Source organism: Scomber scombrus, chromosome 12 (genome assembly GCF_963691925.1).
Source record: "Scomber scombrus chromosome 12, fScoSco1.1, whole genome shotgun sequence".
In the NCBI taxonomy this organism is placed as follows: Eukaryota; Metazoa; Chordata; class Actinopteri; order Scombriformes; family Scombridae; genus Scomber; species Scomber scombrus.
This window is the reverse complement of record NC_084981.1, coordinates 1380285-1403677: the sequence shown is the minus strand read 5'-3', so window position 1 is coordinate 1403677 and position 23393 is coordinate 1380285. Positions and strand designations below refer to the sequence as shown.

The following is a 23393-nucleotide window of genomic DNA, read 5'->3' as shown; positions in this document are numbered from 1 at the left end:
CCCAAAGTTCAAGAATGCAAATGAATACATTATTATTGATTAGCTCAGTGGCTACTAAACCCATAGCTTATGTAAATTAGTTCTGAGCACTTCAACCAAATAGGGATTTTTCTTTCTTATATTCTTTTATTCTTTCTATTACTTAAATCTGGCCCCTCAGATTTTGAATCAGCACCATAGCATTGTCTGTAGTACTGTATTAGCTCATCGTTCAGTCATCTGATACATACATATATTGTGACTTACCTTGAGGCCTGTTTGGCAGAAGCCTGCAGCTCTGCCCTCACATGCAGGAAGTAAAAACTGAGGAAGACCCTCCTCTGCAACAGCAGGAAGAGAAAACAGATACTGTCCCAGATGATCCCGGCTTCTTCTACTGGGAGACTACACGTTCTGTCACTCACTGCATTCGCTGTTAGGAAAAAATAAAACACAATGACGCACACACCAAGATAAAAAAGTAACAGTCTGCCAATGCTTCTGTCAGGTATGACTTTCTGATCAAATATCATGTGATATGTGATATACTGCTACTTGAAAGACATTCATATTAGAAGTCATAGCTGTGGATAAAAAGCCATCTAATATTAAAAGATCCAGTACCAAACTAGAAAGGGGGGGATTCTATTTTTGTAATTTCGTAACTTGTCCTTCACAAACTAAATGTTTAGGCTAACGTATAAAACACAATGTGATGATAAATTATTTTTGATACTGTACAGTTGCTATTCCTATGTATACTATTATTAAGCTATAAGCTACAAGAGGCCATAGTTTACAGTGATTTTAGAACAGCTAATGGACGTTGTTTAAAAGCCCTTAGCTATTCTAAAATCACTGTAAAACCTTATTGCTTTTTAAAATGGTTACTAAATGGTCATACAATAAACACAGCAAAAATGCAATAATTTATTGATAACAAATAATCATTCTTCCACCAAGCAATACGTTCTTCAGCGACATTTACCAGAATGATTGCCAAGCAACACACAGACAGTGAAAGCATGCTAATCAGGCTAGACAAGCATGCTTAAAGATTTTTTTTATTTTACAAGGGCTTCAAACACAGCTCAGCCAATCATAACCAAGGACTGGAGCTATCCATTTTATAAATGATTATTAAAGCACTTACGGTCATAGTATCCTTTGACTGTACAAACCAGACTGAAGAGTTGGATCACCCAACAGAAGCTCTTCTGCATCTCAAACACAAACACACATGCCAGGATCTGAAAAACACACACACACACACACACACATAGTTACACACAGTTCATCAGTATATGGAGACTCAATTTTCAAAAGTGTCTTCACAGTTTAGAAAATAGAAAAGAGTCCCTTTATATAACCAATGTTGGACATACATTGTAATTAATTACTGATAACATAATACTCATTTTGAAAAGTAATCATATTGTTTTACATACTAGTCTGCAGCTAAAGCAACGCATTATATTACTTGTTACTTCTGTTACTCAGCTGTCATCTCTTTCAAAGCTGCTTAAACAACTCAGAATCCTACACACACACATACATACGCACACACACACACACACACACACACACACACACACACACACACACACACACACACCGCATCATTTGTATTTAACACGTAGAAATAGAAAATGAGACGTTTGCAGCACAATTCACACATTCACCAACTCTAAACGACACCAGTGTCAGATGCTTCCTGAGTGTAGCTGTATCTTTGTAGGAAGCCAGTTAAGCTACAACACAACTTTGGAATTTGTATTGTCCTCTAGAGCAGTCTGTCACCTCACACTGATATCAACCTGCCATTTATCAAGTATAAAAGTAATGGGGCGTTACTGCGATTAGTAACTGTAATATAATTACTGCATTTTGAAGCTGTTATCCCTTATACTATTCAATACTGAAACAAGTTATAATACTGTAATTCGTTCCAAGTTGTGTTACAGACAAACATTAAATATAACAGCATTAATAGTATTTTGGGTCGAAGGTTGTAAATCAATATCGGTAAGGCACCAGCTGTCCATATTCAACAAGTTGATGTTAAGATTGCTTGCCTGGTTCATTTATTGATCGATTTAAAAGGTGTAATCTGTGTAATTATGCTGTGTGTCTTTGCAAATAGAAAAGACTCTTGCGGTGCAGTCAACTTGTTTACATTCACTGTGAGAGAGCGGACATCACAGTGAGCAAAGCGCTTGCAGTGGAGATGTCTGTTAGATGTGCCAAGACAGCCAAAGCTGACCAATCACAGTTCTTGTTTCCACATAGTGTGTGTGTGTGTAGGTACTGCAGCTCTAATGTGTAGTTACATTTATTACTGCCTGTGTATCTTACCACCAGGTTAGTCAAACTCATCAGGTGAGAAAAAACAAAAAGGAACAGTAAAATCTTTACCCAAACTGTCTGTTGTAAACATCCATCACAGTTTCCTGCTTCAGCTCTACTTACTGTAGTAGTGTGCACACAGTTTCCTGAGCAATGAGAGATTATTACACATATTTCAGGTCCTTCATTTCTTTAGATTATCTGGATCAACAATTGGCTTGTTTCTAACCTGCCTAACTGTTTGTGTGTTTTTTTTTTTTTTAAACTTATGTATTTATATCTTCCAGTTTTTAGTTTATACAGGAATAAAATAGGATTAGCCCATTTTGTTTGCTGTGTTTACCTTCAGTAACCATTGTTATAACATGCACCCTGTTTGTCTTTGTAAGTACTGTACAAATGATCCAAAATGTGCGGCTCTTTAGTAACGTGGTGGTTACTAAAGAGGTTACTAAAAAGTCTGAGGAACCAAGAAGCCTCTAAAAGTTGCAATCTAACACCAAATAATGAGCTTTATACTTACTGATAACATGTTTTTAGATATAATGACTGCCACATTATAGATGATGAGACAGTCCCACAGGACGAGACGGGTCCTGGATTTTTTGACCAATAGCCTGGTCCCAAACAGCAGGAAAAAGAAGCAAGCTAGAAGGTAGCCCAACCCAAACACAGAGATCCTGGTGGCCCCGGTGATGAAGACCACTGACAGCACAAACCAGAAGAGGTGACGAAACACCAGAACTTTAGCCATGTCCAGGTAACTCCTGGAAGAGGACAGGGAAACAAACGTCCAAACATGTCTTCCAAACAACTTTTACTCTCAGAAGTGAGCAAGAGAGAGAGAGAGAGAGAGAGAGAGCGAGGGAGACAGAGAGATAGCCTTGTCCAGTTGGGTTAAGAGAGAAAGAGAGAGAGGGAGACGGTACACACACAGAAAATGACAGCAACAACAATAATAACAATAACAACAATAAGAATAATAGAAACATAACTAACAAGTGGCCAAAATGACTAATAATAATAGATTCCCAGACAAGAAAGCACAAAATTACAGGTAAGATGCCAAGTTAGTAACATGCATTAATTGTACATAAATGCTTACAGATGAAGAGAGGGAGGAGGAAAGAGGAGCTCAGTGCATCATGGGAGTCCCCCAGCAGTCTAAGCATATAGCAGCATAAACTAGGAGCTGGTCCAGGACAAGCCTGGCCGGCCCTAACTATAAGCTTTATCAAAAATGTAGAGAGGGTGTCTGCCTGACCCAAACTGGAAGATGGTTTCACCGCAGGGGAGCCTGATAATTGAAGTTGACTTTTGGAGACTCTAGGAACCACAAGTAGGCCTGCATTCCGGGAGCAAAGTGTTCTAGTAGGTACATAAGGTACTATAAGCTCTGTGAGATATGATGGAGCCTGACCATTAAGAGCTTTGTAGGTGAGAAGAAGGATTTTAAATTCTATTCTGGATCTCTTATTCTTGTTTTTGTCATTACATTGGAGCAGGTGGGGACTCTTTAGAGACTTGTTAAGCCAGCCTGATAATAATGAATTACAATAATCCAGTAATAATAATAATAATAATAATAATAATAATAATAATAATAATAATAATAATAATAAGGATATTGGGAGGGACTACAGTTAGCACAAGAGTCCTCTGTTGTATTGCATTTAATTCATTGCTGATGGTATCACTTCCTAATTTAGCTACAGCCCCATCAGACAGACACTTAGTGAAGGCATTTTGTAAAAGGACATATAGTCCAGTAATAGGAATGCTATTAATGGTCTGATGAAATAGGATTTTATGGGAAGACAGTGAGTGGATTTATTGACCCTCTGAGAGAAGCTAATTGAGTCTAATAAAGAGACAAATGCAGTGCTAAGGCTATCATTATCAACGTCCACATGTATATAAACATGAAGTCTCCTACTATAATGACCTTATCCGTAGTAAGAACTAAACATGATATAAACTAAGAATTCAGATAATGTACAGGCCAGGAGGGTGATACACTACAACAAATAGAACTGACTGTAAAGTTTTTTAGTTTGAGTGTGAAGGATTAAGAGCTTTTGAATGAGTTATAATTTAGTTTAAGTCTAGGGTTGATTAATAGGCTAGAGTTGAAAATGGCTGCAACTCCATCTCCTCAGCCGGTGTCTCAGGAAATCTGATGCTGCATTCCAAATTGTATCCTTTTACTTTTACTCTTTTAGTATGTACTGCAGCTGCCCTCACAAAGTATGCACTGTTGCATGCAGTATACATTCAGTTAGTCATTGGGCTTCTTAAAATAATTTCAGCTACTTAAAAATAAAAACGTCCTGACAGCTCTGATGGAGCTCAGGGTTCATCTATAAGTTCTGCTTTATTACAAACAATCCCAGCATATAAACCTGAATGTGGTTGTAACAGCTGACCCGTGTAGATGTGCAGCAGAACACTGAACATGAATTACTTTCAGATCCTGACTGATCCATTGTTAATGAAGTTACTGCTGCTGCAGAAATGCACACAGCCTCTTTCTAAGTTTGGAGACACACTTATCATTTCAGCTGCTGAATGATGCTGCAGCCAGCTGTGACACTCAGCCAGCTGTGGCCAACAAACAGACCATCAGTACTGATGTTTCTCCAAAGTCCCTGATACATTCAGTGACATCTGAAGAACATTATTGTAAGAGTCAGACATTAATCTAACATGTTTCAGACCTGCCTGAGTCACATTATTAGCTGTATTCTGACATTTGACATTTTAGTAGATTGTGTTATAGTAAAAAAGCGAAATACATGAACGTTGGTTTATTATTAAGCTCTGTGTGTGTCTGTGCATTGTTGCTAATTAACCTTTGTGTCGTCCTCCCGGGTCAAATTGACCCCGTCTGTTCTGATTGTTCCTTCTTTCCTCCCTTCCTTCCGTCTGTCCTTCCTCCCTTCCTCCTTCTCTCTTTCTTTCCTTCCTCTCTCTTTCCTCACTTATTTATTTCCTTCCTCCATCCCCCTTTCTTCCTTCCTTTCTTTTCCTTTCCTTTCCTTTCCTTTCCTTTCCTTCCTCCCTTCCTTATTTCCTCCCTCCCTCCTTCTCTCTTTCTTTCCTCCCCCTTACCTTCCTCCCTTCCTTCTTTCCTCTTTTCCTTTCTCCCTCCTTTTCCTTCCTTCCTTCCTTTCTTCAACAGGACAACAGGAGGGTTAAAGATGTGCAATTTGAGGCTTTTGTGCTCTCTGCAGTTTTCATTATGGTTCAATCTGTGTGCTGAAATGTGGACCAAAGCCTGAAACACTGGAAACCACTCCGTTTACAGATTAAAATTAGCTGTAAAACGTTATGGATGTATTTTTGCTGGTATATCATTAGTGCAAAACCTTTGTGGATAGGACCTTAAAATGGAGCAGATTGCAGGTGCAAATGCTGCGCAATTCACAGTGTTATAGTGTTATTAGTAGACACAATCCACTATCTTTTTGGATTGGGCCAAAAGTCACAAAAAGAAGGAGACAGATAGGAGTGCTTGAGCAGAGCTAGTGTAATGTTAAATGTACAGCAGGTAATTAGCTGCAGGCAGTGAAGAATATAGCAAAATGAACTGTGTTGAGATGCAGAAATGCTACCAGTAACACAGAGAAAGTGACACATTAGCTCCAGTAACTGAAAATGAGACAATACTCTTACCACAGCATGTAAGCATGCGTAAGCCGTGCTTGAGATCCATATCAAAAAATGTTTCTGAACGCGAAAGATTTGTCTCTCAGAAGTAGTGTAAATACAGCTACTGTTGCACAGTATTTACCTGCAGTTGATGAAGTTGGGCGCAGGGTTAAACAACCGACCGTCCATTGGTTCAGGGTCGTCTGTGTTTTCTCCTGCCACTACCATCCACTCCTCTATCTGCTCGTTCTCAAACACCTTCCACTGCTGGGACGCACACATCAGCAGCACAAAGTCCGCTATGGACACATCATCATCATCATCATCATCATCATCATCATCATCATCATCATCATCATCATCATCATCATCACAGTTATCATAAGCCTGGGACACTGCTGCCTGATAGGACTGACACTAGTGCTGAGACAGAATTATGGGTTAAACTCATGGGACACTGGATGAAATAAAGGCTAATAAAACAGCTGAAAGTACAGGAGGTCTGGTTCACTGACAGGACAGTGTCACACCTGTCCCATTGCTCACATTAGTTTATACACATTAGACAGTTAGACAGCTGTTTATGAAACATTTGCTTCTTGTTTCAATAAACATTTGCACAAAACCTCCAGTAATAAGCTCAGAGCATGACTGGCACAAAGAAAGGTCTGTCACTATTACAGGTTGGGTAAACACACATGGGCGGAAAAAATGACCTACACTGTTATTGCTTTAATAGTAAATTCAGCATAATGTTTCAGCATAATCCAATAAATTAAACAGCAAATTAAAATGTTAGGAGTTCTTAAAACAAACAGGCTTCTTACTAATAAACTGTATAAACTTGTACGACAGGAGAAATTAGAAATGATATTTCAACAGAGCCTCCACTTGATAATTTGCCGTATGCTGCATGACATCTGACAAACACTGATTTGTTCTGCTCCTTCAGCTAAATGAAGGAATGGATGGATGGATGGATGAATGGACTGGATTTGGGTGAAGATACTTGAAAACGTTTTGCCTCTTATCCAAGGGGCTTATTTAGTTCTGAGTGGTGGAGAGTCTAAGGCATTTAATCTCTGTCCATCATTATCAGGGTCATAGATACCACTTGGTTCATTAGCGATGCCAGCTGTAACAGCTGTCATTAAGAGTCACCTGAGGCCAAGTGTGAATGTTTGTTAAATCTCCTGGGAAGGGATGAAAAGATTTTCAAGTATCTTCAACCAAGTCCAGTTGTTGTCAGGTCAACCCTCCCTGGAGAATACACTGACAAGACATACTGATGTACACTTAGACCCAGTGACACATAAACTCACCTATGAGGTTTTTGGAGTTAGGCACAGTGTAGAAGTCTGGCAGATAGATCCATTTAATGAGAGCCGAGTTCATCAAAACTGTAGTCTTCCATCTCCATGGGTAGTCTAGAGGACAACAGAGACACAGGAAATACAGATAGGTAATAGGCAGACATAGGTATGGTATCCACACACTATTTAGTGGAATAATAGTAATATAGTTTACTTTACAATGTATTTAATTTCTACAAAAGTTCACCTTCAGCAGAGTGCCATATGATGCTATGTGGGCTTTGACCTATATTCAATTTCCTTGACATGTTCATGTGCATGGCTACATAAACCATACTCACACTGTGAAAGTGAATGAAATACTTATTGGCTTCAAGTGTGAGGTGTGAGGTGTTTCTATTATTTTGTCTCTACCGTGGTATAAATTGGGTGGACTAAACTATTTGATGCTTTGCAGTCCAATACAAAGCACCACTACTTATGTTCTGAAAAATAACTTGATTGTTGAATCAACTCTTGTCTGACATCAAAAATATAGAGCCAAAACCCAGCCTACTCTTTAAGCCAGTCAATGTATTTCATCATGTCCTATTTTGGTTAAAATATTAAGATGTTCATCTCTTCACAATGTAGTTAAATTGTTTCATTTTCATTAAGAATGTGATGGTAAATGGTAAATGGCCTGTACTTATATAGCGCCTTTCTAGTCTTTTCGACCACTCAAAGCGCTTTTACAATACATTTCATTCACCCCATTCACACACATTCATACACTGATGGCAGGAGCTACCACGCAGGGTGCCAACCTGCACATCAGGGGAAGCTAATCATTCATACACATTCATACACCGTTGGCACAGCAACGGGAGCAATTTGGGGTTAAGTGTCTTGCCCAATGACACATCGACATGTGGACTGGAGGAGCCGGGAATCGAACCGCCAATCTTCCAATTGGTGGACGACCGCTCCACCTCCTGAGCCACAGCCGCCCTAAATATAGTGATCCACTATATGAAACAAATCATTCCAGTCAAACTTCAGAAAAGACATACTTGTAGTTTTATTATGCCATCACTGTGAAAGCACTTCCTGTTTATTCAGTAAAATGTTACAGTATGTTACTGTTTTTAGATAGTGCGGATAGGGAAGCTTTAAGATATTTTTATCTTTAAAATCATCCTATTGTCATCCAGTTGAACATAAGTTCATATCAGGACTCACCTATACAGAGAGCAGGTGGCATGCCCACACACAGTATATACTGGTAGATCATGAAGACGGACAGGAAGAGACAATATTTTGGCCAGATCTTGGCAATAGCTGCCCGCCGGCGCCTCACCACGATGGCTACCAACCAACAGCCATGGATTATCACCGGGAAGTTCATCCGCTGGCCAATCACATTCACAGTCATCAGAAAGCAAATCTTTAAAAGGAGGAAGAAGGAAGAGAAAAAAATGAAATAAAGAATGTGATTTTAAAACAGTTAAATCACACTTATATCATATCATGTTTATCTAAAAATGATACAACAGAAAAGCTCAGTTCTCTTGTTCAGTGTTTCTTTCTTCATTAGATGACGTGATCTATCCCAGCTACCTCTAATCCAAACTTGTAGAAGGTGTAGTTGAGCAGGTACTTGAGGCAGGGTATTAAACCCTGGTCTAGTGTGTCCCTGGTGGCAGCAGGGAACAGAGCAGGGATGGTTGGGGGAGATCGTTGGAGCTGACGGTAGTGGTGAGCCTGGTGTCGATACACTGTCGCCTCAAACACCAACAACATCAGCACTATTAAATGGTTCTGAAAAAAAAAAAAAAAAAAACATGAATTAATACGCACTCAGCATATAAAGGAAAACAAAATATTTAAGGGCTGGATATGGAATCTTAATACTTAATGCATACTGACTTAACTGTGTCTGTACCAGTGGGTACTGAAATCTGTCAAGAACCAAAAGTTGGTGCAGACATCATAGGGTAGGATCACCCAAATCAAAACTAAATCTTCATGTTCCTTTATCGGTATTTAGTTATGCAGATAGTTCTAGTTTTATTTATCTAGTTTTTGGAAAAAAACAGCAATGTCTCTCTCCAGAAACAGTGTGGTGGCACCAGAGATCTGGACAAATACAAGAAAAGCTATCTGCAGTTGGAGAACTGACCCTTTAAAAAGCCTGATACAGAGCATCCTTACTGAGTTAACTTGACAGTCTCCATCTTTTCACTGTATGTTGAATATACCTTGCTGTAACCCAGGACAGTGGCGTCTTTCCTAATGCCAAACCATTTGGCTGGATCCACTGGGTTCTTATACAGAGAGGAGTTCATCATTTCCTGTCGTAGCAGGTTGGTTTCATTTGTTATAGGCTGTGAAGAAAAGAGGAAAGAAACAGATTCATTAGCTGGACAGTCAACACCTAATCATTCCAGCCCCCACATAAAACCTGAGCACATTACTCTTGGACTGTGTCAGGTTACTACAACAGCTAAAGCTACACAAGTTAGTTCATTTTTCTTTTTAATCTTACAAAGAAAAAAACTGTACCGTACACCACTGGCAACAACACTGCTTTTAAAAAACTGTGAAATACTTCAGTCTTGACAATGCCTGTATCCGACAGTCACGACTGGGAGGAGTTACTGCAATTATTTTATTGATTACTGATCAATACCAACGACTCAAAACATTCCCACAGACAAGTTTAAGGAAACTCAACATATACTGGCATTTCTCAATGCTGAGCAAGCATGTTACATCATTCAAGATGGTCAATTTCTGCTGTAAGCCAACCTCTCAAATGATGGAGCAAAAATAACACATACTGGTGTCAAATACAGGTCATTGTAGCTGAGGAGATAATGTTTGGGAGAAACGTTGTGAAGGAGAATACAACTTATAATTTTTGAATTTTAAATTAAAACATTTATTTAACATCTAAATAATCATAAGTCAAAATAATCTTCCTTAAGTAAAGAGATGACGAAAATATTCACCCAGATGTAAACATCTTATAAAGATATTTCACATATGTGGGTTTCTATGCAGTTAAATCATACCATGTGTTGGGCCTATATAACAGCTCTAGCCTGAATTATCATTGAGATCATAAGCCTGTGACTTTTACCAAAGTAACAGAAACTTTTAAAAACACATTAGTGAGTCACAGTGTTGCACTGGGTGACATGTTACTTCATTACCATGAACACACACACACTGCAGTTTATTTTGACTCAATCACACATACACCGTCCTGCTTCCAGAATGTGGATTACTCTGCCATTGAAAATAAACCCTAACAAATGTACTATTTCCTCTTGCTTCAGTAACATTTGCCAAAAACTAGAGTGTCAAGCTCTTTTAGGTGAATTAATAAGCAATAAAAAACTACTCAGTGCTTCATTTTTCAACTAAAAAATTAGCGAATGTGGAATTTTGGTCATCTTGAACATTCAATCTTTTCACTTGAGCTCAATTTCTAGTCCCCTATTCTGTTGATTTCACACTATTAGTAGTCAAAAATAGTTGTTGTTTAGTTGTTGGACTGTTTAATAAGGCACAGCTTCAGTGAGAGAGGAAAATAACTTCCTCTTGTTCATCATAATTTTATCAGTATTTGTTACTGAGTGGCACATTAGAATTTCCACTTTGAGGTGAAATGTTCCCGTACAAGGAAGGCTGTAGAGACTAAAAATTTTTCAGCAAGAGCATGGAAAAATGAACCTGTTGCCTTGTAAACAATCTTAATTGTAGACACAGAGTGGTTAGATTCAACACATTACTGTATGCTACTGCAATACTACAAGAGCCAGCCAACTTCCTCAGCTGGTATGTGCAGGTATTTAATAGCTTAGTTTCACTGCAGGATCACTGTGGAATATGTTGATTGGATGAATACATTAACAATATGGTACTAATCAAAACATATAATCATAACCATAACCAGAGGGGCTGGATGGGAGGTCAGATCACTGTGACCTGACTGAAAACAATGATGTGCAGAGCTAGATAATACATGTGTGTGCTGGTACTGTTGTTTCAAGCACATACTGACTCCTGAGGAATGTAAAAACTACAAATCTTTATTTAAAAACGACCAAGTCCATGGTCAGAGATAATGGTGAAAAGGCAGGGACTTATGAAAAGCAGGCATAACACCTTTAGTTAGCCTGGTTAATGGTTCATTTTGCAGCAAATTTCTATATTTGTAACAGATGTGGCAATGCAGCATGTGTGAGTGTATGCATGTCTTACCATGGTACAGTTGCTGGAGTACTCAGCAGGGTTGACAACACTGAGCTGGTACAGCATCTTACACACTATGATGACACACACCCAGACAGTAGACAGACAGGAGGCCATGGGCCTGAAGCGACCGTATGGCATTGCAAGAGACCACAACACCACCAGGACCAGATTCATCACAGATGGCTACAACAAACACAGAAACAGGACAAGATGTAGGCGATAATGCATCCTTACAAACATCAACATGTTAAAGAGTGCCAGTCGTCTTCTGGTGTGCTTTCAACCTAAACCTTTACCCCGACCAGCTAACCGTAACCATAACAATAACTTTACTCCAACTCCAACCGTGGATGTGGTGCTATGAGAATCACCGTTCTGAAAGGAGGGGGACATTATTGAAGGGGGGAACCGACTTCAACATAACACCGCCACTACCCAGAATGTATTGCGATGTAAACAACTGTAAACAATTGTGACCTACGAGTGAAAGGATTTTTTCCCCAAAAAATGAAGACACCACCATCTACTGTAACATCACATTTATACAGTTGATGACATCGTAAATCTAACAAGCCTACAAGTCTTAATAGTCTGAGATTCTTTTAATAGTCGCAGTTCTTTTTAATGGGTTATTTTAACCTAGCAGTTGGGTTAATTTGACCCAACCCTCTAGAACAGAGGTGTCAAACATGCAGCCCGCGGGCCAGAACCTACCCGCCAAGGGGTGCAATCCGGCCCACTTTCCTTCCTGTGTTCTTTTCCTTCCCTCCATCTGTCCTTCCTACCTTCCTTTTTTCCTTTCTTCGTAGCTTCCTCCCTTTCTTCCTTCTGTCCTTCCTTCCATCTGTCCTTCCTTCCTTCCTTTCTTCCATCTGTCCTTCCTCCATTTCTTCCTTCCTTCCTCCTTTCCTTCTCTCTGTCCTTCCTTCTTTCCTTTCTTCCGTCTGTCTGTCCGTCCTTCACTGTCTGTCTGTCCTACCTTTCTTCCCTCCTTCCTTTTGCCTGTTTTTTTTCCTTCCCTTCTTATTTCCTTCCTTCCTTCCTTCCTTCCATCATTTTAATGATCCGGCCCACATGAGATCAAATTGGTCTGTATGTGGCCCTTGAATGAAAATGAGTTTGACACCTTTGCTCTAGAAGGTTGGGTTATTTGACAGCTCACTGCAGTTGCTGTGGCAGCTGCTGGCAGGTCGATTAGACTAGTAGGTTTTTCATCTGTATGTGTAGAAGCTAACACCATTGCAATGTCAAGTGCCAAAATACCGGTGTTATGTCGGAGTCTGTTCCCCCGTCGATATGTGTTCCCCCTTCTCTAATATAACCCCATTCAACCTGCATCTGGAGATGGTGAGGCTATCTCAGGTCAGCAGCTGCTGGTGTTAGCACTGTTGGAAAGCTTGGCACTGAATGAAAGCATCTCTAATCAGATAGGTCCCACGTATTATAATGAAATATCAAATGGAAACAATAGCAGATGGAAAATATAACAGACGCGCCAATCATAGAGAAAAAACACCCCTGCGAAATGGAAAAGCTTACCATAGTTGATAATAATGTGTAGTAAGGGAACTGCTTTCTGTATGACTTTTATCTAAACTGAGTTATTAACATTATAATAACTCAAACGGTTCTAGTGTTAAAGGGACATAACATTCCACTCAGGAATGCGCCCAGCTCCTGCGTTCCCTCAGAATGATGCGTGTGAATGTACCGAAATTTGCCACCGTTTGATTTGACGTGAACCGATACTCGGTACTGACCTCGGTCGGTACCCAACCCTATTAAAGAGCTACATGTTAAACATCATATATATATATGCTGATCATTCCATTTTTTTTTGGCGAACACCAAAATATTGCTGTTCTGAACATGAATGGAACATTAGTAGATTCATGGTGTCCCATTTATTACAGTGAAAGGTGCATATTCAGCACTTTTCTTAATGCTGTTCTTCAGGATTCTACAGTTTTGTGCCTATAGCATGTTCACATTAATATTCTTGTGTAGGTGTTTGCTCTCAGACTTAAGTCTGACTCAGTGTTGGCATTGTCAATGTTGGATGATGCCTTGTACAAACTAGCATTTCTTAGAGTGCAACTCTGTTTTCTGGTGCTAAGCTGCTAAGATGCTGTAGTTTGGAAAGTCACTGTCTATGTGTCTGCTATAAAACAAATAGCAAGGTAAATGAAATGATCATGTACTGATTCATAGCTATTAGACCGCTTCAAGAATCCAAGAACATAAAAAGAATCAATCTTCTAAATCAACTATTGTTTATTCAGGTGATTATCATCTATCACTGTGACAGACCAGGGTTGTAAAAATTCTTGTCGAAATTGAATTAAATTCTATTTATTTTCATGTTTAAAATACAATTCATTCATACTGTGACTAACACATCAGTGGTTTAAATGCTGGAATCTAATTATTGTGCAGTTTTAAATGATGTTTTTTGTCTCACTGCTTTCATTTACCTCCTCAAGTGCAACCCACACAGCGAAGAAGGACACCATCTTTAGTATATGGAGCTCCAGAAGCCTCCAGAGAAACACTTGAACCTTGGTGAGATTGTCAGAGAACCTTCTGGACAGAACCAGTAACCTGTCCATCACCAGACCCCATTTACTGGGCATCAACTCCACTGAGAGAGAGAAGAGAGGAGATGGATTAACAAAGAGAGAAAAGAGAGCTTATGAAACTGTTTCAATCTGGACTGGACCTGCATAGGAACATGCAAGACTTAAGACCACAAAGGTGAGATGAATAACAAGAATAAAACTCATCTAAAGCTTAATTTCTTTTTCTCACTGTTACGAGATGTTATTGTTATTTATCAATGTTTTTTCTTCCCCATCAAAGCTTTATATGACTGCCAATGGGTATTATACTTCAGACACACAGCAGGATTTGGTGTAGAAGTTTATTTTCTATGAGATCTATTAATAACACCACAGACTTCAAAAAACACCATCAGTGTGGATTTAAAGATTAAAACTACTATTATTTTCCCATTTCACATAGCACTTGCTTAAAATCGGTGTCAGTAAGTAGTCTGTAATAATAAATAATGAAATGATTACTAATACATGTGTCAATAAGTAATCATTTCATTGTGAAAATGTGTTGTTTTTTTTACCTTCATCCTCAGATTCATCATCTGTGTTTGTCACCAGGTCTTCCTCTCCAGAGTTCACAGCCACATTACTAGAGCCAGTCAGCTCAGTCTTCTCACCGTTTTTCTTCCTGGAGGCAGAATGCTCGTTAGTTTAATTGCATATTAAAAAAACGACAGAATTCCGAAGGTAAAACATGATGATGGGAAACACCGTCACAAAAAGCAGAGATATGGTGACTCAATAATACATTAACAATTTGGTCAGGAAAGGAAAAAAGTGACTTGTCAAATAAATACAAAACTAAATGAATACATTTTAAACTATTTCAAATTTCAAGATAGGTTGATGAAATGTATCATGTGACCTCTGTATGATTCATTTCATAATTAGAAGGTAAATATTTCCTGAGGTAAGAGGGAAAATGCAGTGCCTGTTTTGGACATATAACTTTTCTTGGGAATCTAAAGGAAACACTGAGACTAATGTAATGTGGAGGTCATTTCTGCATGTCCTCCACTCCATCACACTTAAATTATGTCAATTTGCTGTAATGGGATGAAAATTAGCCTTAGTGTTTTTAGGGAAACATCATCAGGTATATTTGGGTTCACTCACTCACGCCATATTTTTCATTTTTCAGCAGGAACATGAACAATGTTTTTATATTCAGAGGAAGAAGAAGGAGAACATAAGTGTAAAGGGGGCATATTGTGCTCTTTGTGATTTTCTGTTATTTATGTACTGTTATGATGTTGGATGTTAAACATGGTCAAAGTTCCAAAATGTAAGGTTAAGTATGCAGAAATGCTCCCTGAAATGTTTTTTGCAACATCTGCTTGTTGAACATGCCCATAAACAGATATCTGTTCTGTAGCACTGGTAGCAAAATATGTTTCTACGTTTTGTCTACACTCATATGTCAGATTCATTTCTGGCTTGTACATTTCTGTATGTATTTTAGAAGTTGATATTTTGAGTAAAGTACTGGTAAAAGTACTGAAATCATACTCTGGAGCCATAAGAAGTCTCCCAAGATACAGCTTCTGGAAGCTGGCCAATCAGAACAGAGTGGGCTCATCAGGAGGAGGGTCTTAAAAAGAAGCTGAACTGAGGGGCTGTGTAAAGAGTTAAATAAGGAGTATTTAACTGTAAATCATGCATAGATAGATAGATAGATAGATAGATAGATAGATAGATAGATAGATAGATAGATAGATAGATAGATAGATAGATAGATAGATAGATAGATAGATAGATAGATAGATAGATAGATAGATAGATAGATAGATAGATAGACAGACAGACAGATAGATAGATAGATAGATAGATAGATAGATAGATAGATAGATAGATAGATAGATAGATAGATAGATAGATAGATAGATAGATAGATAGATAGATAGATAGATAGATAGATAGATAGATAGATAGATAGACAGATAGATAGATAGTTTATCCTATAATATCATCATGTGACATTTGTTCTTTAAACACCTCCAACCCTTGAGTCCATTTTAGCTGACCTACTTTTTCACTTTTATCTAACTACATTTAACTACATTGTACACAACGTTGTTACCTGTGTATAGGTGTAACATGCTCCAGGTCAGTGATTCTCATGAAGGGTTTGTGGAAGTAGTGCAGCTGCAGAATACAGGCCAGCAGGAAGAAGCCAGGGATCAGAATACTACTGAAGAGTTCAGACAGGGCAAACGTCTCCAGACCAATCGCTGCCAGCCTAAAGATGACAGGAGGGCATGATTAAACCTTCATTATATCAGCTTTACACTTATATGTTGCATACCCCTAAATGAACATGTTTAATTAGCACACTGAAGACACATAGGGACCCAACAGTTTACTTTTGCATTGAGTCTTGGGTTAATCCAGCTATGCAGTTATAACCCATGCATATGTTTTCCTCACCGGTGAGAGCTACTGAGCTGCAGTAGTAGAGCAGATGCAGTTTAATATACGCTGAACATGTATTTAGAACTATGTACTGTGGCTCCAGAACAAACAGAACTTACACTGAAGTTCTGGATTACATCACATTACATTACATTACATTGTACAGTTGTACTTAATAAACTGGTCAATGGTAAAAGTGTATTTAACACCACTTTCTATCATTTCTAGCATGGTTACATGTAATGGCATGGTTACATGGTCACATGGCCACTACATGGTTTTTTAGGCAGAGTCATGTTTAAATGTAAATATTACTGAATGTTCTATTTGATATATAAATCACAAACTACACATGGACACAAATAATGACAGCAGTCTTAAGCTCTTGTAAAATAAATAAAATAAAATAAATAAACATACTGTTCTTCTGTGAAACCAGTGAAGTTTCTCCAGTATCCAGGGAAGTCTTCAAACTGGTAAGTGTATATGGAGATCAGCACCAGCATGGTGTAGGCCACAACAAGCCACCAAAAGAGCTTCAACAGACGCCTCCACAGAGGGTAGTACACCTGGAAAATATAACCGTCACTTATTAGAATTAATATGAGTTATATATTAAGTCTTTAGAAAATGTTGAACAAAATTGTCACAACACAAATACCAAGTAACACAAAGAAAAATGTCTAAATATTTTACCCTTCTTTAAAAATGAACACAGAACACTGAGTCTCATGTTGGTTTATTCATGTTTTGCTCATCTTTTTATTTAAATGTTATGTTTTTGACCAGCTGACATGTAATCACACAGAAGAAAATCACTTTTATTCTGGTTATGGCACTAATGCTAGACTGAATAAAGATGAATGAATGATTCTTCCCTGCATCTGTCATTCACAGGAATCCTACACTGACAGCCTTTCCTTCACTCTGATAACTCTCTTTACAGCCATCTGCAGTCTCTATTGGAATGATGTTGTGCATTGTCAAACTGTTGCAAAATAAACCTCAGAAACTTCAGTGCTTATGTGCACATTAAATGTGTCGGGGCACGCCACAGAGTTCACAGAAGTAGAGCAGAGAGAACCTGAATCAGTAGCCGTGTTCCTACCTGATAGAGACACAGGCAGAGTAAGAACAGCAGCATGTAGATGATCTTGTATCCAACTAGTTTTCCAGCAAAGGAGACCATGATGAACATCCCTCCACACACGTAGATCCAGTATTTGGCATAGCAGCTCATCACCATTCCTCCCAGAACCTTCAGCACTGATTCATTAGCTGCCCCATCTTCTGACAAAGACAAGAGGTTAGAGAGGGAGGAAAGGATAGGAGTTGGATGGTGATGGTACAAAAGAAAAGAAAAAGTCACCAATAAAATACTGTACATGCTAGACTGTAGGACTGTAAACAAAGATAGAAACCAGTATTCAAAAGATTAAATCTGTCATTCGTAGAAAGTGTTTGTGTACAAAGCTGGCAGTTTCACCTGATGGTGGAGTTTTAAAAAGTGAAAGGGTTAATCCTCTGGAGAGGATGTTCAGTTTTTAGACAGTAAAAATACCACTAGTGGCAGGACATGGTCTCAGGAAACCAACATTCATCCCAAAGGAAATCATGACCTGATGAAGAAGTTCAGATTGTTGTCCTTGAGAATATTGATTCAATTTGGAATTCAACTTTTAAAAACCTGAATACTAAATACTGATGATTCTATTGTTATTCTATACTCATTATACTTCTGAAAGAAATCTAAAACAATCAGTTCAGCTAAATTATGATAAAACATTTTTGAAAAAATATGTGTGTGTGTGTGCACACGTGCATGTATGAAAGAGCTCTGACCTCCTGTAGTGACTTCCTGTAGTTGTATGGTCATTTTCCTCTTCCTGCTGAAGTTTTCCTTCACTGACTGACGTACCAACAGCCAAAAGGTTAAAGTGAACAGAAGCTGGAAAGGGACACACAGGAAAAACAGGGACAAAAATAACCACAGGGGAAACATAACTTTGAATTACTGTAAATGCATTTAAATGAGCTGGCACAATAAAAAACCTGCTGGGCTGATCACGATATTTTGTGATGGTCTGAAAGTCTAAGAGGCTAATAGGTTAATGTCAGCTTAACAAAAGATCAGTGACTGGTGCTGTGTGGATATAATATATAATGCATGAAATATGACTGTGATACTGTAGAGAGATGAGCCTGCCATATAAACTTTATAGATAAGCTCAGCTTCCAACAAGCCAATAATCAATGAGGAACTGCTATGTTTACTGTTAAGTATGATGCAGAATATCATAAAGTTTCACAAGTTTAACTTCATCATCATAAAGTCGCCCATTATCTATCATGTCATCTTACCATAGCTCCTAGTCTTAGGCAGGGGTACTGTGCTCTATCTAGTCCCAGCTGTCTGAGGCTCATGGTTCCCACAGTGGTGGGAAGTTCAGGTTGAAGCTCCATGGCCCAGATGTACTGCAGACAACACAGAGCCAGGCCGTAGAGCAGGATGAACGGAGAACACAGTGTGGCTGCATGCCGTCTGCAAAAAGAGACAGATGACTGAACATAGGTCTACATCCTCAAACAACACATCAGTGTGAGTTCAATCTATCTAATATCTTTATAACTTCAGACGTGTATTTGTTTAGTTCATTCAGTTCCACACAAATGATGGCGAGACACTGACATAACATAACACAAGCGATACCTGTAGTGATGAATTCTTATATTCACATTTAAAGATAATCAGGTTGTTTATCAGATTCCTGATTGGCTCTTGCACAGCTACAGGTGTAAACAGTACCTGGCCCGTAGGATCCAAATGAGACAAGCCCACAGAAGCAGCACAAAGGTCAGCCAGCTGTGGTATGTGATGCTCCAAACCTGAGAAACATAGAAAACAGCACATAAGAACAGGAACAATCCCACTCTGTATGATGCATAATGTGCTTATTGTTTTGGTTTGCTGTTATTGTAGGTCATTTCTTAACTCTACCATATAAAATCAATAATATTTACCATCATTGCAATGAGGGCACAGACATAGCTCTGTTGCATGACCACCCTTCCCAGCAGGAAAAATGGACTTTCGCTCTGTTGGCCACTGGGAGCTCCACTAACACCTGCCAAAAATAACAACCATGTCAGTATACAGAACATTACATAGAATAATGAGAAGGACTATAATTTATATTCATATTTCAAATGTATTTACATACCACCCATGATTGATAACAATACATCCTGTATTTGATTTTAAGGGGGGGAAATTTAAGGGGAAAAACATTATCTCCCATTAATGTTGTATTTTCTTACTGACAGATTTAGACTACATTGTGTACACCATCACTGATGAATTCCAATAAAACAATACCATTATAATTCATAATGAAATTCCAGCTTCATATTGTGGGGTCCAGAGCTCCATTAGCACTGTCAGGACATTTTCTTATTTTTAAGTAGGTGAAAATCTGACATAGCGTAGTTGTACACAGTATTAATTACCGCCCACTACGTGACGTTGTTGAACCGGGGAATCCGTGTGTCCACCACGAAAGAGGATTCCCATCGATTTTACATTGGTATTATTTCCGTGATGGGGACGCATACATTTGACACATTACGTGTCCCCATCACTAAATTCAGTGTTGAGAAGTCGTGCCCCCGTCACGTATTTCTGAGAGATCAGGCTCGACTAAAGATTCAGCTTTGAGAATTACCCTCTATCTTTTAGTCTCATTAGCAAAGGTTTAGTGGTCTAAACCCTGCAGTTCTATTGTGGATTTAGTCCATGCTGTTTTCGTTACATAAAAAAAAGAAAAACGGAGCATTTCATACCCAGGTCTGTTTGACTCTCTTCAGCTACAGGTCCTCCTCTGCTACTCTCTGTTCCCATAGATAGAAGAATTAGCTGGAACAGCAAGAGAACATACACACAACTACATTAACATATAGACATTCAATGATTTATATAAAGTGGACATGGGACTATAGTTTAATTAAGAAATGATACCTGATCTGTTTTCAATGTTGAACATCAATATAATATATCAGTCTTGGGCAAAGGGTCTGTTAATATGTATAGATTGAACCTAAATGAGTAGCTGATATAGTTATGAGTATTACCTGTGTGTCATCATCACAGTTATCTTTCTGTTGATTCCATGTCCTTAACTCCACCATCTCCTCCTTTGATTCCTCCCTTTTCTCCAGCTGCTCCTCTTCAACCTGGTCAACACAAATACAACACCTGAGAAAAAAAAAAAAAAACATCCAAAAAACACATATCCAAACTGACATTTAAAAGAAAAGAAAAGAAAAAACCACATCCATCATTATGTCAAATTTTTGTTCCATTTTAAATCCTCAAATGCCTCCTTGCCCTGCCAGTGACCAGCTGTGGTTTATGGTGCTACACAGAGCGGTGAGATGGGCAGAGCTGCAGGCTTCCATCATGAATTTCTCGCTCAGGCTTGGATAGCCAGCAGACACACACACACACACACACACACACACACACACACACACACACACAGAAGTCTCTGACAAAGATTTCAAATAAATAAACTGTCACCTGGAAAGAATGGAAAATTGTATAGTATAATTCTACGTATAGTATTCATTCTTATGAAAGTTGAAGTTTACTATTTCCTAAGACATAATCAGATGCAGATCCTGGATCAGAGTGTATGCTGAAATAGTGATGACAGCAAAGTCAGAAGAAGTTTTGGTTTAGTAGAAGAGTATCTGCCCGGCAGTCCAGTGTGGGAGATGTTAGAGGCGTAGAAAGGTTCACCAGAAATGCTGTGGCAGGTAATGATGGAGTATTGCTTGACATTCTTCAATATTAAGGCCAACACCTTAACTGTACTTTTTTTCACCTCACTTTGACAAGTAGTCATTTTGAAATTCAGATCAAAGAGCAAATAAACAAGATTAAGAATCTTCACATTTCTGCCAATACTAACAAAGACAATGAACAGAGATAGAAGTAACAGATACCTGGTGAGGTGTTCCATGACATCCTGTCTTGAGAACAGTTGTTATGGTAATGTAGAGGAAGAACAGTATTCCTGGGTTGACATAAACCGGCCAGTCATGATCAGCATTTAAGTTGAGGTCATAGGGCGAGGAGCAGTTTCCTGGTATGATGATGTCCTTCAGACCAAAGAGCCTGGTCGGGAAGAAAGAGATAGAAATAAATGTGTGTGTGTGTGTGTGTATGTGTGTGTGTGTGTGTGTGTGTGTTGGGAGGGGGGGGGGGGGGGGTGTTAACCACTGGAATGCTCATGAATATTTGTAATGGCCAGTGTTATGCGGGTCAGTCGGAATATTAGGCTTAGACGGAAGTTGAAATAAATAATAAGCCTGGACAGTCAAAGTGTCAGATGGAATCAACATTCCACACCATGATCTTGGGGAAGTGTCTCAGATGACACATTCACAATATATGACACCCTAAATATACTGCCCAGAGAAAATCATCTGTTTGTTTTTGAGTATAGAAGTTAGAGCAATAGAACGACCAGCCTCCATCTTTCACCCACTAAGATAGAGACTCTTACTGGCCAAGTTCGGAATGTTCTCAAACAAGGACAAGGGTCGAACATATCCACATGCCGGAACACAACACTATGCAGAGCACAGTTATTTGCCAGACCATCGGGAAAATTAATTGTTCGACTGCTGCTAACAATAATAATAGGAATTCATCCATCTTAGAGAAAACTATGCTATACAGCAGTTAACACTGCTCATGTGGAAGATTCAAAGCTAGATATTTGGCTACCCTTTGAATTAAAAAGATGTTAGCATAATATTTAGAAACTCATGTTTGTGGAGCACCTGTGAGTTTATCTTAGCAAATATTTGAATGCTTTTACCAAAGATCTGAAAACTAGATTATAAGTGATCAATTACAATGTATTGAAAATGCAAACAAGTAATGGACATTTAAATAATGTTATACATGCAAATATAAAGTATAATATTCTATTATTCCAACAAATTTTAACACTAAAACTGATACTAATTATTTTATCATGTGTGAATTGTAACACCCAGCTAATGACAACTGTACTGCCTTAACTATGCTCAAAACTATAGAATTTATGGCTTATTCCTCAAATATCTACACATATTTTTCATTTGTTTTTCATTAATAAGAAGTCTGAAGTTCAACTCTGAAAAGGCCTGTGGTGAACACTGTAACAAGATAGTTACACATCTGACAGGACCATTCAGCAGCAATGTATGAGAGGCAAAGCTAAAAATGGATTTGGAATAAAGGCTTAACACAGTTAAAACAGTTCTTAATTATATGACAAATGTTGCATTAAGTCCCTATGCACCCTGTATAATGGAATATATTCAAGTGTATGTAATGTAAAGTAAGCAAGGAAGCCCTGGTTGGGTTGTTCGTCTCCTTTAGAGTAAGGCAACAACACTGTGTGCAATTGAGCTACAACATGATCTGTTCTACGGCAAAGTTCAGTTTTTCTATCACATCACTCTCAGTCAGCATGTAAAATAGTCCCACTACTCCAAAGATAGCTGACAACAGTTTATAACACATCTGTTGACAGCAGCCATGTTGGAAATCCAATCAAGGAACTGCCTAAACTGCAAGATATCTGTGCAAAATGTCAGACTTACCAGAAATCCAATTGGTTGTCTATCAGCCAGATCGTTTACCATTCTAACAAATAAAGTCATTCCACATTTTAAAATGATTTAAGGATGAGCAATGTGGGGTTACATTTGGGCTTAATCAATATAATGTCAGTCCGGCTTCAAATAAACCAAGTCCTCATTCAAATTGTATTGTCAT

General features: G+C 38.5%; 1 protein-coding gene across 1 annotated transcript in view; it reads right to left on the bottom strand.

Annotated features, from left to right (window-relative positions):
- Positions 1 to 23393, bottom strand: part of piezo1 (piezo type mechanosensitive ion channel component 1 (Er blood group)) — a 91142-nt gene that overhangs the window by 20341 nt on the left and 47408 nt on the right. The window contains 21 exon segments of the mRNA XM_062430204.1: positions 247 to 412; positions 1133 to 1229; positions 2849 to 3092; positions 6119 to 6275; positions 7299 to 7403; positions 8511 to 8715; positions 8889 to 9089; positions 9530 to 9655; positions 11541 to 11717; positions 14009 to 14175; positions 14671 to 14777; positions 16230 to 16388; positions 16982 to 17130; positions 17670 to 17851; positions 18404 to 18509; positions 18923 to 19103; positions 19368 to 19447; positions 19583 to 19686; positions 20402 to 20465; positions 20720 to 20791; positions 21560 to 21737. Coding sequence (XP_062286188.1) covers positions 247 to 412; positions 1133 to 1229; positions 2849 to 3092; positions 6119 to 6275; positions 7299 to 7403; positions 8511 to 8715; positions 8889 to 9089; positions 9530 to 9655; positions 11541 to 11717; positions 14009 to 14175; positions 14671 to 14777; positions 16230 to 16388; positions 16982 to 17130; positions 17670 to 17851; positions 18404 to 18509; positions 18923 to 19103; positions 19368 to 19447; positions 19583 to 19686; positions 20402 to 20465; positions 20720 to 20791; positions 21560 to 21737 — 3027 coding nt within the window.